General features: G+C 38.6%; 1 protein-coding gene across 1 annotated transcript in view; it reads right to left on the bottom strand.

Annotated features, from left to right (window-relative positions):
• The window catches only part of LOC126195460 (neural-cadherin-like), a 368,993-nt gene that overhangs the window by 157,989 nt on the left and 193,750 nt on the right, over positions 1-17,254 (bottom strand). The window contains exon 12 of the mRNA XM_049934087.1: positions 13,288-13,451. Within this exon, the coding sequence (XP_049790044.1) occupies positions 13,288-13,451 (164 nt within the window). The remainder of the gene's footprint in view (positions 1-13,287; positions 13,452-17,254) is intronic.

The raw sequence follows: 17,254 nt of genomic DNA, 5'->3' as shown, positions 1-17,254 counted from the left end.
CAGAAAATCTGTGTCGATGATGTGATTGCACAATTGCGTGCGGATTCTCGTCAGCTCACACATGTTGATTGTGAAAATTTACAATTTGATCACGTTGGAATGAAGCCTCATCCGTAAAGAGAACATTTGCACTGTAATGAGGATTGACACATTGTTGGATGAACCATTCGCAGAAGTGTACCCGTGGAGACCAATCAGCTGCTGATAGTGCCTTCACACGCTGTACATGGTACGGAAACAACTGGTTCTCCCGTAGCACTCTCCATACAGTGACGTGGTCAACGTTACCTTTTACAGCAGCAACTTCTCTGATGGTGATATTAGGGTTATCGTCAACTGCACGAAGAATTGCCTCGTCCATTGCAGGTGTCCTCATTGTTCTAGGTCTTCCCCAGTCGCGAGTCATAGGCTGGAATTTTCCGTGCTCCCTAAGACGCCGATCAATTGTTTTGAACGTCTTCATGTCGGGATACCTTTGTTCTGGAAATCTGTCTCGATACAAACGTACCTCGCCACGGCTATTGCCTCGTGCTAATCCATACATCAAATGGGCATCTGCCAACTCCGCATTTGTAAACATTGCACTGACTGCAAAACCATGTTTGTGATGAACACTAACCTGTTGATGCTATGTACAGATGTGCTTGATGCTAGTACTGTAGAGTAATGAGTCGCATATCAACACAAGCACCAAAGTCAACATTACCTTCCTTCAATTGGGTCAACTGGCGGTGAATCGAGGAAGTACAGTACATACTGACGAAAGTAAAACGAGCTCTAACATGGAAATTAAGTGTTTCCAGGCACACGTCCACATAACATCTTTTCTTTATTTGTGTGTGAGGAATGTTTCCTGAAAGTCCGTACCTTTTTGTAACACCCTGTATACATATATTTTATGAAAAGACCATGGAGGCAAATCAGACAGATTTGAGCTTGTGTGGAGGCTTACCTGCAATTGCTCTTCCCACGCACCCTTTATGACTTGAACAGGATACGCATTTTGTGTAAAAACATTTTCTTTGAGGAAATATTCAAAACTAGGACTTGTGGAAACCATGTGCACTCAGAAATCTGTCCCCACTTATAACAGTTTTTTTTTTCATGATTGATTCACCTAACTTAAAAACTCTATTTCTATACTATGTAAAGAACATCTACAATTTTACACTTCAGGAAGTATTACTATTCAAAAATTTTGTGGTATAACTAAAATGCCATTGTTACTTTCTTGTAGACTTAATGTTCTCACTTCAAAAAATTGATACTTATTCTAGGAATATATTTTAGTTACTACAATATTCAAAATATAAAATTCGAGTTTCTAGCAAAATCTTGGTGGGCTGTGCTAGAACAAGGGAAGGGCTGCGCACACATAAAAGTCCACTCAGAAAAACAGTACTTTGCATAAAAGTCAATCAAATAATACAGTGTTATTGGTTAATCAAAATAACTTCCTAACCCAATCTGTTACATATTACTTATAATTCTTCTCTTTTATGTTTTATTTAAAATGTAATAGCTCGGTATTTTAACATTTTGCAAAAAACTTCCTATGTGCGTCCTGAAATTGGTACAATAATGGAATATATTATTTGCAACCTCATCACCATTAAAGTGTTCTGAGACAATACATGGATATACTGGGTATTTACTAAAATAAACCTGTGGTCTAGGAGCAGTGTCTTTGACTAGTAATCAAAATGTCCCTGGTCCCAGGTTCAAAACCTGCCACCACTTAAACTTTGATTAATAATCAGCACTGGTGGCCAAAGACTTCCTGCTTAAGAAGTCACCCTTATTCTGCCAATGCCAATGTCAAAGAGTAGTGGAGAGAGGTTCAGGGTGCTCTCTTGTCCTTGGGGTGGTAAATTGCCCCTAAAGGTAGAAGAATTAGCAATGATCAATGGCATAAGGATGTAGAAGGCAATGGAAACCACTGCATTAAAGACACATAACTTGTATCCACATGACATATGGCATGTAATTGAAAATGATGATCTCTCCATTGGCAAAAGATTCCAGAATAGTTCCTCATTCAGATCTCTGGGAGGGACTGCGAAGGGGTAGGTGATCATGAGAAAAAGACTGAATGACCAGCGAAAGGATGACATTCTATGAGTTGGGGTGTGGAATTTGGTAGGAAAGCTAGAAATTCTGAAAGGGGAAATGCAAAGGCCCGATCTAGATATTGTGGGGATGAGTTAAGTGAAATGGAAAGAAGACAGGGATTTCTGGTCAGATGGGTACATGGTAATATCAACAACAGCAGAAAATGGTATAACAAGAGCAGGATTCATAATGAATAGGAAGGTAGGGCAGAGAGTGTGTTACTGTGAACAGCTCAGTGATAGGTTTGTTCTTATCAGAATCGGCAGCAAACCAACACCAACAATGATAGTTGAAGTATACATGCCGACGTCGCAAGCTGAGGAGAAGAGATAGAGAAAGTACATGAAGATATTGAAAGAGTTATGCAGTATGTCAAGGGAGAGGAAAATCTAATAGTCATGGAGGGCTGGAACACAGTTGTAAGGGAAGGAGTAGAAGAAAAGGTTACAGGAGAATATGGACTTGGGACAAGGAATGAGAGAGGAGAAAGACTAATTGAGTTCTGTTATAAATTTCAGTTAGTAATAGTGAATACTCTCTTCAAGAATCGCAAGAGGAGGAGGTATACTTGGAAAAGGCTGGGTGACATGAGAAGGTTGCAGTTAGATTACATCATGATCAGACAGAGATTCTGTAAGCAGATACTGGGATGTAAGGCATACCTAGGAGCAGATATAGACTCAGATCACAATGTAGTAGTGATGAAGAGCAGGCTGAAGTTTAAGATTAGCCAGGAAGAATCAATATGCAAAGAAGTGGGATACAGAAGTACTCAGGAATGACAAGATACACTTGAAATTCTCTAAGGCTATGGATACAGGAATAAGGAATACCCCAGTAAGCAGTACAGTTGAAGAGGAATGGACATCTATAAAAAGATAGAAGTTGGAAAAGAAACCATAGGTACAAAGAAGATAACTGCAAAGAAACCATGGGCAACAGAAGAAATACTTCAGTTGATCGATGAAAGATGGCTCTGAGCACTATGGGACTCAACTTCTGAGGCCATTAGTCCCCTAGAACTTAGAACTAGTTAAACCTAACTAACCTAAGGACATCACAAACATCCATGCCCGAGGCAGGATTCGAACCTGCGACCGTAGCGGTCTTGCGGTTCCCGACTGCAGCGCCTTAAACCGCACGGCCACTTCGGCCGGCCGATCGATGAAAGAAAGAAATACAAAAATGTTTAGGGAAATTCAAGAATACAGACATATAAGTCGCTGAGAAGTGAAAGAAATAGGAAGGTCAGGGAAGCTAAGATGAAATAGCTGCATGAAAAATGTGAAAATATAAAAAAAGAAATGACTGTTGGAAGAACTGATTCAGCATATAGGAAAATCGAAATGACCTTCAGCAAAATTAAAAGCATGGATGGTAATGTTAAGAGTGCAATGGTAATTCCAGTGTTAAATGCAGAAGAGAGAGTGGGTAGGTGGCAAGAGGACATCAAAGGCCTTTATGATGAGGAAGATTTGTCTGATGTGATAGAAGAAGAAACAGGAATTGATTTAGAAGAGACGGGGGATCCAGTATTAGAATCAGAATTTAAGACAGCTTTGGAGGACTTAAGATCAAATAAGGCAGAAAGGATGGATAAAATTCAATCAGAATTTCTAAAATCATTGGGGGAAGTGGCAGCAAAATGACTATTCACATTGGTATGTAGCATATATGAGTCTAGCGACATACCATCTGACTTTCGAAAAAATATCTTCTACACAACTCTGAAGACTGCAAGAGCTAAGAAGTGTGAGAATTATTGCAAAATCAGCTTAACAGCTCATGCATCCAAGTTGTGGACAAGAATAATGTACAGTAGGATGGAAAAGAAAATTGAGGATGTGGTAGATGATGATCAGTTTGGCTTTATGAAAGGTAAAGGCACCAGAGAGGCTATTCTAACATTGCAGCTGATAATGGAAGCAAGACTTAAGAAAAATCAAGACACATTCATAGGATTTGTTGACCTGCAAAATGCATTTGACAATGTCAAATGGTGCAAGATGTTTGAAATTCTGACAAAAGCTATAGGAATACACAGATAATGTACAATATGTACAAGAACAAAGAGGGAATAATATGAGGGGATGACCAAGAATGAAGTGCTCTGATTAAAAAGGGCATAAGATAGGGATGTAGTCTTACATCCGTATTGTTCAATCTGTATATCAAAGAAGCAATGATGAAAATAAAAGAAAGGTTCAAGAGTGCAATTAAAATTCAAGGTGGAAGAATATCAATGATATAATTAGCTGATGACACTGCTATGCTGACTGAAAGTGAAGAAGAATTACATGATCTGCTGAATGGAATGAACAGTCTAATAAGTACAGAGTATGAATTGAGAGTAAATAGAAGGAAGTCTTTGGTGTGACGTCATAAGCGCGTGACTGCGTGTTAGATTGCTCTCCAAGTTTTCATCTATTTTTAGGTTTCAGATATATATTTTAACTGTTTTTGTGATAATATTTACTATATAAGTGACTTATTAGTGGTTTCTTCATTCACCTCTGCATTTCTTGTGTTGTGGCCTGATATTTGTAAGTGTTTCGTATCGAGCAACTTAACCTCTTACCCGTGTTTACATTCCGCGCTGACCAGTTGCAGCTGTAGCGGCGCATCGAAAGCTAAGTACTAATTAATTGTTTGTGTATAGTAGTTTATTTAGGAACTTTCTTAGTCTTCAACTGGTGTTCTTGGTGTTTTCCGGTGAAATAACTTCAGAAGAAATTTTTGCGAACTGCTTTCAGTTTCGTTACTGTCATTAGACGTTTGATTTTCTTTCTGTGTTAGTATTTTGTTATATTCTCATTTGTTGTTGATTAATACTGTCAATAATAGTAGTTACTTCCCTTGTAGAGCAAGTTTGTGATTATTGTAGTCAGTTTTTAACATCTTCTTATTGTAGTAGCGGAACTTAGATAAAGTTGTTTTCTTGTTTCAATAATTGTAAAATTTTACCATGAGTGAGAAGTGTGGGCTTTGCCGTAGGTTCGTGAGTAGTGGATTGTGGTGTGAGACTTGTTCGAAGTTTTTTCACTGGGGGGAATGCAGTGGGGAAGCCAGTGGGCATTCTGGTGAGATCCTCTCCTGGAACTGCAGGTTATGTAGCAAGAGTAAGTTGATAGAGGAGCAGGAGCGTAAGATCTGTGCCCTTCAGGTGCAGTTGAAAAACGCACAGGAGGAGCTAGATAGGATGAGGAGGGAGAAGGGGGTTGGGGAATGGGAGCTGGCTGTTGGCAAGAGATTTGCTAGGAGAAGGAGATTTTCAGATAGTTTTACTATTGGTGTTTGTAATAGATATGACCAACTGTCAGAGTCTAGTGGAGAGGAATCTCTAGTAGCTGTAGATGTAGGAAGTATGCAGCAGACCTCAGCAGTTACGGTGGCTAGGACAGTTGCAAAGTCTAAGAGAAAGAAGAAGGTTCTGCTGTTAGGTAGTTCTCGTGGTAGAGGTGTAGGCCAGCAGTTGCAGGAAGTTTTGGGGAGTGAGTACCAGGTCACCAGCATTGTGAAGCCTAATGCAGGATTGGCTCAGGTGACTTTTAACATAGGGGGGTTATGTAGGGATTTTACTAAAGAGGATCAGGTAGTGATTGTGGGTGGGGCTGGTAATAGTATTGATAGGGATGGGGAGTATGACATAGATGGTGACCTGGAAAAGATAGCCACTCAGACTGGCAACACGAATGTGCATTTCGTGGAACTGTTTCAGCGTCACGATCGGCCTCATCTTAATACAGCCGTCAGGTGTAATAACATGAGACTTGGGGGTGCGCTGATGACAGAAGGCATGAGTCACATTTCAGTGGTGTCGGTGGAGTCTATCAGCAGGACGGGTTTCACTAGACATGGCCTGCACCTCAACAGGTATGGGAAGGGGAGGTTGGCAAAACTTATAGGTGACAGCATAGGTGGGGGTGGTGGGATCACTCATGGGAAAATTCCGGTAGTTGTGGGTGTTAGAGCTGTACCTTTTTTAGATTGAAGTCAGCTGATAGGTATTCCTGCTTAAGGGAAGTCTCTCTAACAAAGAAACCACTTTCTACAAAGCTTGGGTATCCGATTAATAAGGGAATTAGTATATTTCATCAAAATATACAAGGTATTAGAGATAAAGTTAGTGAACTGCTTATAGATGTTGACTCTGAAATTATTGGTATATCTGAACACTTCTTAAATAAGGAGATAATTCAGAGGCTTCCTTTACCAGGATACAGGTTGGCTGGCAGCTTTTCTAGGAGCTCTTTGCGGTGTGGGGGAGTAGCCATGTATGTGAAAAACGGTATCCCATTTGAGTCAATTGATGTTTCAAAGTACTGCACTGAAAAGGTGTTTGAATGTTGTGCAGGTGTGGTTAAATTTAGTGGAGCTAAACTTCTTACTGTTGTTATTTATAGATCCCCAGACTCCGATTTCACAACATTTTTGCTAAAGCTAGAGGAGGTTCTTGGTTCACTTTATAGGAAATACAAAAAGTTAGTTATATGTGGTGACTTCAATATTAATTGTATAAGTGATTGTGCAAGGAAAAGGATGCTGGTAGACCTCCTTAATTCATATAATCTTATGCAAACCGTATTCTTTCCAACGAGAGTGCAAGGGAACAGTAGAACAACCATAGACAATATTTTTGTTCATTCGTCATTATTAGAAGGGCATTCTGTTAGCAAAAAGGTGAATGGCCTTTCAGATCATGATGCACAAATTTTAAGTCTAAAAGATTTTTGTGCTGCAGCACATGTTAAATATAGTTACCAACTTTTTAGGAAAGCTGATCCAGTTGCTGTACAGACTTTTGTAAACCTTATCAAGGAACAAGAGTGGCAAGATGTTTATAGTGCTGATACAGTAGACGATAAATATAATGCTTTCCTCAAGACTTCTCTCGTGCTCTTTGAAAGTTGCTTTCCGTTAGAACGTTCAAAACAGGGTACTAGCACAAACAGGCAGCCTGGGTGGCTGACTAATGGGATAAGAATATCTTGTAGAACAAAGTGGCAATTATATCAAAACGTTAGAAACAGTCAAAATCTAAATGCAGCAGCCCATTACAAACAGTATTGTAAGGTGCTTAAAAAAGTTATTAGGAAGGCAAAAAGTATGTGGTATGCAGATAGAATAGCTAAGTCTCAGGATAAAATTAAAACCATATGGTCAGTCGTAAAGGAAGTGGCTGGTCTGCAGAGACAGGTCGAGAATATAGAATCAGTGCGTAGTGGGGATGTCCGTGTTACTGATAAGTCGCATATATGTACAGTATTTAATAATCACTTTCTGAATATAGCAGGTGAACTAAATAGAAACCTAGTCCCAACAGGGAATCATATAGCGCTCTTAGAAAAAAGTGTTCCGAGACTGTTACCTGAAATGCTCCTCCATGATACTGACAAGAGGGAGATTGAGTTAATAATTAAATCACTAAAGACCAAGAACTCTCATGGATATGACGGGGTATCTAGCAGAATACTGAAGTATTGTTCCAGGTATGTTAGCTCAGTACTTAGCCATATCTGTAACTTTTCCTTTAGGAGTGGTCGGTTTCCTGACCGATTAAAGTACTCGGTAGTGAAGCCACTTTATAAAAAGGGAGACAGGGATAATGTTGACAATTATAGACCTATTTCTATGCCATCGGTGTTTGCTAAAGTTATCGAGAGGGTTGTATATACAAGGTTACTGCAGCATTTAAATTCACATAATTTGCTGTCAAATGTACAGTTTGGTTTTAGAAATGGCTTAACAACAGAAAATGCTATAGTCTCTTTTCTCTGTGAGGTTTTGGACGGATTAAATAAAAGGTTGCGAACGTTAGGTGTTTTCTTTGATTTAACGAAGGCTTTTGACTGTGTTGACCACAAAATATTACTGCAGAAGTTGGAACATTATGGAGTAAGGGGAGTAGCTTACAATTGGTTCGCCTCCTACTTTAAGAACAGAAAGCAGAAGGTAATCCTCCGCAATATTGAGAGTGGTAATGATGTTCAGTCCCAATGGGGCACTGTTAAATGGGGCGTTCCCCAGGGGTCGGTGCTGGGGCCACTGCTGTTTCTTGTTTATATAAATGATATGCCTTCTAGTATTACAGGTGATTCAAAAATATTTCTGTTTGCTGATGACACCACCTTGGTAGTGAAGGATCTTGTGTGTAATATTGAAACATTATCAAATAATGTAGTTCATGATATAAGTTCGTGGCTTGTGGAAAATAATTTGATGCTAAATCACAGTAAGACTCAGTTTTTACAGTTTCTAACTCACAATTCAACAAGAACTGACATTTTAATCAGACAGAATGGGCATGTTATAAGCGAGACGGAACAGTTCAAGTTCCTAGGCGTACGGATAGATAGTAAGCTGTTGTGGAAAGCCCATGTTCAGGATCTTGTTCAGAAACTAAATGCTGCTTTATTTACCATTAGAACAGTATCTGAAATAAGTGACATTTCAACACGAAAAGTAGTATACTTCGCATATTTTCATACGCTTATGTCATATGGTATTATTTTTTGGGGTAATTCTTCTGATTCAAAAAGGGTATTTTTGGCTCAAAAACGGGCTGTTCGAGCTATGTATGGTGTAAGTTCGAAAACCTCTTGTCGACCCCTATTCAATAGTCTGGGAATTTTGACATTGCCCTCACAGTATGTATTTTCTTTAATGTCGTTTGTTGTTAGCAATATTAGCTTATTCCCAAGAGTTAGCAGCTTTCACTCAGTTAATACTAGGCAGAAATCAAATCTGCATGTGGAATGCACTTCCTTGACTCTTGTGCAGAAAGGAGTGCAGTATTCTGCTGCATCCATTTTCAATAAGCTACCACAAGAACTCAAAAATCTTAGCAGTAGCACAAACACTTTTAAGTCTAAACTGAAGAGTTTCCTCATGGCTCACTCCTTCTATTCTGTCGAGGAGCTCCTGGAAGAGCTAAAAAATTAAGCAAATTCCAGTGTTACATTCTTGATTTTCTTTATTTAAACTAACGACTTGTCGCCTGAATATGTTTCTTATATTTTATTTTATCTGTTTCTACAATCGTGTTATAATTTCACATATTGACTCGTTCCATGACCATGGAGACTTCTCCTAAATGTGGTCCCACGGAACAATAAATAAATAAATAAATAAATAAATAAACAAAAGTAATGAGAAGCAGCAGAAATGAGAACAGCAGAAACTTAACACTGTGGGAAAACCAAACAGAAGAAAATTGAAGTATTTGAGATGTGGTGCTATGGATGAATGTTGAAAATTAGGTGGACTGATAAGGTAAGGAATGAGGGGGTTCTGTACAGAATTGGAGAGGAAAGGAATATCTGGAAAACACTGACAAGGAGAAGGGACAGAATGACAGGATGACAGGACATCCATTAAGACAACAGGTGATGACAAAGGAATTTATGGCAGGCTGCCAACTGATGAAAAAAAAAACTACTACTACTGTCCATACAGTGGAGGTGCTGAGTCACAGGTATGCACAACAAAAAGACTGTCAGAAAGTAAGCTTTCAGGCAGCAAGGCCTTCATTGGAAATAGACAACACACACACGCACACATGCACGCACACACATGCACATGCACACAAATGGAACTCACATACACATGACCACAGTCTCTGGCTGTGTGTGTGTGTGTGTGTGTGTGTGTGTGTGTGTGTGCTATCTTTTTCTGAGGAAGGCCTTTTTGGCCAAAAGCTTACTTTCTAACAGTCTTTTTTGTTGTGCCTATCTGAGTCTCAGTCCACTATATGGTGAGTCACAACTACCCTTTTCATAATATTGCCATATTCTATTCTGGCTTTTCCATAGTTTCAAAGTATCATATTCATTATTTAAAATTGTTTAAGCACCTCTCAGTTCATCAACTGGACATGAAATGAAATAGTGTTTCAACATGCCTGGAAGAAATGCTTTGGAAGAACAGACAACAATGCTATATATTTTGTACAATATTCCAAAGTGTGATTTAGGCACGAAAAGTGGGTAAAGTGCTATCTTTTTGTAACCAAATGACAAGATAATCAACACCTTGTTTTGATGATACAAGTACATATGTGAAACTAATATAACACTGCTGTAACAAATTTTAACAGTCTGCAAACACTGTAAGGTAAAAAGGAAAATTTGTGCATTTAAAATAAATTAATGTCATCATTTTCCCTACAAGCTGTCTGATTCTTCAAAATTCCAGTTGAAAATATAAAAGCTGCCTCTGTCAAAATGTGTATAGTAATAATAATAATAATAATAATAATAATAATAATAATAATAATAATAATAATAATTTATTCAACATTGAATGCTTCATTGCAGATGTACAAAAACAGGTTACAATTCTTGATACATAACACAATACTGTATACTTCTGAATGTGTCATTGATTAACAAAATGATTAGACTACAAATAAAATGGTTTGCTTAACACTATTTACATATTTTTTCGAAACACTTCTTATTCTGCATGTAAGTATGATATTCTTCTAAAGTGTACAAGCAATTTTATAGCAGGAATTTCTTTAGTTGAATTTTAAGCTTCATTGTGGGAAGGGTCATAACTGCATTGGGTAGTGCATTGGCTAATTTTAAACCTGCATATTGTTTACTATGATTAGCACACTAGTTTTTGTAAACAAACCATGGCATTATCCCTTATATTTTTCTCCTCAGATGATTCTTATAGCAATTTTCTGAAATAGCAATAGCTTATTTCGAGTTGCTTTGGTTGTTGCTCCCAAAATTTCTATTTCGCTATTCAGCTGAGAGTAAAATAAAGCATTGTATGTAGACTTTAGGACAATGGTGTTTTTGAAGAACTTGCTAATCACATTAACTGCAAATATATTCTTAGACAATGTGCATGCTAGAGTGTCAACATGTGTGCCCCATTTCAGATTGTTTTGAATTGTTAAACCGAGGAATTTTATGCTAAACTCTTTTTTTTTTACTAATCCAATGCCTATATATAGTTTAATTTCATCATTAAAACCACTCCAATGCCTACGTATAGTTGAATTTCATCATTAAAACTACTCTTGTTGATCTCCATTGATCTCCATGAGACATGTTTTACTGGTGCTTACATTTAAGTGGCTTTCATTGAAGTATTGAACAATTTCATTTGTCACATTATTATAATGGGTCTTTAGTTCATTAAATGATTTCTTTTCACACAAGTCGGGCATATCATCCTCATACAGAACTACTTAGTAACTCTAAGTGCAATATTCTATGTCATTTACATAAATGAAGAACAGAAGAGAACCCACTACACAGCCCTGGGGCATTCCATATTTTGGATTACTGATTTTGGATTTGTGAACACAACTTTCAGTTTTAAGCAGTGCAAACTGTTTTTGGTTACTAATGGAGGACTTTATTATGTCATGAGCAGTGCCCCTGATGCCAATGTTCCATAGTTTATCAAAGAAGATAGTTACGTTCACACAGTCAAAGATTTCTCAAGGTCAAGGCATATACCTGCAACATGTTGTTTGTTGTCGATGCTACTTACTGCCTCGTTAATTATCTGAGCAGATACTGTGTCAGTTAATTTACATTCTAAGAATTAATTTTGATTTTCAAACCTTAGGTTGTGCTTACTGAGAAAAATTATATATTTTTTATATATGACCTTTTCAACTATTTTGGAGAAGACAGGTCGTGTCAAGATTGGTCTGTAATTTTCAATTTTGCATTTTCAATCCTTTTTGTCACCTTTTTACTTTAGTGTTAATTAACTTTTAAATTTTTTTGTAATAAAACCATCCCAACATGATAAAGATGTTTATTTACTGGTGACTGGTTTTGACCACTGTTTTGGCCATCACCAGACTGTTTACTCCATGGAAGTCTGCTGAAGCTGATGAAGAGCGGACACCACTCTAAAAGGCATATAACCACTAGTTATATGCATTCTAGAGTGGTGCAGACTCTTCACCAGCTTCAGCAGATTCCCGTGGAGTAAGGAGTCTGATGACCAGAACAGCATTGAAAACTACTCATCAGCAAATAAATAAACATATTTATGTGGTTGGGACTGTTTTATTATAAAAAAATTAACATTTGTTATAACCAGTGACTTTCCAATAGAAAAAAGGTAAAATGTTGCAAAAAATCCTATTTAACTCACTGAGTGTCACTTTCATGTGTCTGATAGCGTCATTTGCTTGATTTTTTGCTACACATTTGTACCTTCCAGGATTGTGACACAATCATTTGATGAGAAAGATTCACTATCTTGAGCATATGACTTCACCACAGCAGAAAGAGGCACTGCAGGTTGAAATTGAGCAACAGCTGTAAAGCTGTCTCAGATACTTGAAACGTTTTGTGCTATTCTGCAACCATAACCGTCTCCATATATCAGAATCCATCCCGTCTTGTGTTTTTGATTCACCTCACTTCTTCCTATTGTTTTCTTATCAGAATAATTCTGCACAGATCAGTTTATAAAAGCTTAATGTCCTTTTACATATTGTCACACGCAGGAGTGTGGCTACTTTATGTTGCCGCCTACATGGGCAGATTAACAACTCATGGACGAGTTTAGATTAAACAGAACAACAAAACATTTCCTAAAATATTTGCCTCAGTAGCCAAGCAGTCAACATGACAGAGACTCATACAGGGAACCTGGGGTCGATTTCCAGTACTGCCAGGGATTTTTCCTTGGTGGGAGGACTGGACCAGGGTGCACTCAACCTTGTAATGCCAGTTGAGGAGCTAACTGATTGAGAGGTAGTGACTCCAAGATCAGAACGTTGACAATGGCTGAGAGTGTGGTGTGCTGATCCCACTCTCCTCCATACATATGCAGTGATGAATGACTGAGAATGACTCAGTGATCAGTCAACTAGTGCATAGTCCTCAGGGCTTGATCATGGGGTTTCCTTTTTTTTCCTTTCCTTTATGAAGTATTATGTCTGATACTAGACAGTTACAAAATTGCTTGTTTGGTATTAATTTTATTTGACACTGTCTTTTTTCTGGGCATAAGCATTAACTAGTATTATTACTGAGATTTGAAGCTGAAGGTTGTTGCCTTTTGAGCTAGGAAGTGAAAAAAGAATTCAGTCAAGGCAATGGCTACAAAAGATCTCTCTGACAAACACTTTTCCTTGTGATTAATCTTTATAATTAAGATATTCAAGAACAGTGAAAAGTACATCCTCACCTTCCTGCTTCTATACCTTTCTTGATTTTTATCATTCCTGATTTCTCATCAAGTATAAATTTATCAGGCTGATGTCCATGCCAAAAGAACCTTTTATCAGGAAAGTCCCAATCATCTGCATCATCAACAAAGACTCTGCCAATTTCAGCTTCTGAAGTATGTACCTATTAACATAAAAGAAAAAAAGTGCAAGCATCCAGAAACTTTTAGTATTCTTCGTTGTTTGATGCATCAATGTTCCATTATACTCTAACTAAAATGGTTTACAGTTTCAATCTGTGAAATTACGTAAACAAGAATAGAATTCAGGGTTAATACTTAAATGCTTCTTTTATGCATCACAGTAGTCTCTACTCACACATGCTTAATTTGTACTTTTAATGACTTTGTGACAATAACAACAAATGACGCTGTTTTGACTGGACTGTAACACACCCAACTGACGTAAAACAGAGAAAGTTAACAGAAACACTTCATTTCTATCATGTTATTTCCTCCTGGGTTTTTGTATTTTATTTTTATATAAAAATCTTAGCTTGGTTCCTAGAGAGATCAATTATGAACTGTATGAATGTTAAATGCTCAGGAGAAATACGCGCCAACCAGGACTTATAAGGGGCGATCAAAAACTTTCTGTTTGAGGGCACTGCTGCATCATATATGCAACACAGCATAACTCTGATGTCAGTATACATGCACTGACATGTAGGCAAGGGATTAGTGTGCTATTTGTGTCTTTCCGACATGTGTGCGGTAAATGTGAAAATGTGAACTATGGCAATGTTATTACCAAATTCATCCAAACAGGACCAATGTGCTATTATTCTTTTCTTGGCTGCTGGAGGATAAACACCGGCAGACATCCATTGGAGAATGAAGAATGTGTAAGGGGCAGAATGTCTGTTGAAAAGGACCACTGTGGAATGGTGCACCAAGTTCCTGCAGTATTGGCTGCTATCTGGTCACCCACATTTTCAAACACACACGCTACCAGTTACGCTGCTGCATTTGTTACAGCTGCCACTGCAGCACGAGGATGCTGATATGAATGATTACACCACTGCCAATAAGATGAAGCATCCTCTCTCCAGAGCTCTAGTGGGGATGTACTTAAGTTCAAACATTCATGCACTGACCCCATTTTGAGTGTTTGCCAGTTGAATAACATTTTCAGGCTTTCATAGTGGTCAGGACTCAACATCTTCTGAACAGATATTATACTGAAGAGTGACAGATGTATAAATCTTTTGTATCTGTATACACTTCTACATTCACTTCTACTGCTAGCAACTGCCACTGCAAATACAGCAACAAAGTTATGAATTATTTTTACTGTTTGATATTAAATCTAGAATAAATTAATATCTGAATCCTCTGTTCATGAACAGCAACTGTTCCTCGATTCTGAATTCACTAAAGAATGACTTAGCATGCAAGGAAGTCATGACAGTTCCTTGCCGGTTCGACCTGATAAAAGATGGTGATCGATTCGGGAGGCTTGCCTCACTATTATGGACAAAAACAAGTAGACAGTTGGTGGTGCTATTAGGGTGCACTGGTGCAAAACCATTCCTGTGATGGTAAAGGATCTTGACATGTTTTGGTAGCATGCAATTCGTTATCTGGCTGGAATTAGGGTACCATATGGCCTGCGGCCAGTGAATACCTGAGTACGGAATGCTGATCAAACTGCAAACCAGTTGGCTGTTTGTCAGAAGCACCTGATGCATTTCAGTGTTGAAGGCAGCATATTGCTTGAAGCTGGTACCACTGCTGGGAACTGGAGTCAAAAGCATAGCTGTCATCCATCATCTCCTGCAGCCAACAAAGTTCAAGAGCCAGCGCTCTGCTGGAAAGGTAATGCCCAATCTGTTTCTCGATTACCGGGCCACTTGATTATTGATTACAAGAAACCTGGTGTCTCCAAAAAAATGGTTCAAATGGCTCTGAGCACTATGGGACTCAACTGCTGTGGTTATCAGTCCCCTAGAACTTAGAACTACTTAAACCTAACTAACCTAAGGACATCACACACATCCATGCCCGAGGCAGGATTCGAACCTGCGACCGTAGCAGTCGCACGGTTCCAGACTGGGCACCTAGAACTGCGAGACCACCGCGGCCGGCCTGGTGTCTCCATCACTGGTGAATGGTACTGTGCAATGGTGGAGAAATTATAGTGTTGCAATTAAGGCAAAACATTCAGAAGAACTGCAACAAGGGGTGCTGCTGCTTCATGATAACATATGTTCCCATATTGCAAGTGTCGTAACACAGAAGTTATACCATCTCAAGTATGAGGCACTTGAGTATCGAGAGTCCTGATCTTTCCTCAAGCAATTATTTCACCTTTGATCCCATCAACAATTCCTATCAGATGAGACTTGTCTTGAGATAGTAGTGTGTTGCACTGAATCATTCAAGGCATGGATGTTACTGAGTGATGGGTGGATGCTTCTGAACGGTGGTTTGTTTGGAGACAGTGGAGGAGACTGTCAATGATATTGTTTGTGGACAAGGTCAATGATGTAGAAAACGGAGAGAAATGCCTTGGAATTGTTATTGGTCTTGGGGCAGATATGTTTACCATGAGCTGGGCTTAATTTTGCATGCAAGTCTTGGAGTTTTGGAGATCAGCATGCATGAAGATGAGTTGAGATTTTGAGGATTATGTGAATTTCAGTCTGGAAAAAGAGTTAAGCTGTAGAAGAAAGTAGAAGAGTCATTCTTCATCATGAGTCCAGACCACAAAGATATCAATAGATCTGTATCAAGGTATTGGGCACAGCTTTCGGAAAATGCCTCTTCCATGTGGCCCACGCAAAAGCTGACAGTGTCATCCTGTTTCCCAAAATCGTCACTCTGATGTGTTTACGGTTTGGCATATAAGATAAGTTACATGTAAATATGGGAATGGAAAGTTGTTGGCGTAATATAAGTAGAGGAAGCTGTATGTTTAACTCACCATGTAACTGAGGTGCTGAGTGACTGATAGGCACATAAACAAGGCAAAAATGTTGCTAAACTTTTGAATGAGGCTTCACACTAATGATGTACAAACATGTAATGAGAAGAATGGCTATATTTTACCATCCAGCTACATTGTGCTGGTACTGCAGCTTGATTGGAGTGAGAGGTCATACACAATGAAGTGTGTGAGGGAAGAAAAGTGGGGGATGGGAATGGAGGGTTGGAGGGAAAAGTGTTGCTGATGGCTGGGAAGGAGAAACAGCAAGTGCACAGTATTGGAATGTGGCATCAGTGCCATCACTTTGGTGCAAGCAGGGGAATTGTCTTTGGTCCACAATGACATGGAAGAGTGGACCAGGAGGGGGAGACAGAACAGATGAAGAGACTGTGAGTATAATATAAGTGAGGTAGGGGACATACAGACAGGAGTGAAGTGGGAAAACAGTCACACTGTAAAATGTGTTCTATGACTACATAATCCAGCCTCTTTTACTCATCCATAGCAATATATAAACCAGGCTCATCACAGGCAAAAACTCAACATTAAAGGCAAGGCCACATTGGAAAGTTCTCATCATTTTCCAGCACAGCATTTCAGCACAGAGCACAGCATTTCACATAGGCGTAAATGTGACAATGCTGACATGAATGGACAAAGGTAAATTATCCACTTTGGGGGTGTCCATTACACAGTTGTTGAACATGGTCTACTGCATGACTCAAGAGATCTGAGCGTCTGCTATATTACATGGGCCATTTTATCATAAGTAGTCAATCTATTTTTTTTTTTTAATTATTCTTAGCCTCCCTTCCCACATATCCAACAGATTGTCTCTGTTTATTGTAAACTTTTTGTATTTTTCTTATCATTCTTTGCCATTTTCTCTTCATCTTATATATTCATATTCACCACTCACATTATTGCTCTATAATCTGCGAACCGATTTTGAAACATTTGTGCTGTTATTCAGCTTGCTCATTATGAGTCACAGTCCTT

The sequence above is a fragment of the Schistocerca nitens genome, chromosome 7 (genome assembly GCF_023898315.1).
Source record: "Schistocerca nitens isolate TAMUIC-IGC-003100 chromosome 7, iqSchNite1.1, whole genome shotgun sequence".
NCBI lineage: Eukaryota > Metazoa > Arthropoda > Insecta > Orthoptera > Acrididae > Schistocerca > Schistocerca nitens.
This window is presented reverse-complemented; position numbering and strand designations above follow the sequence as displayed.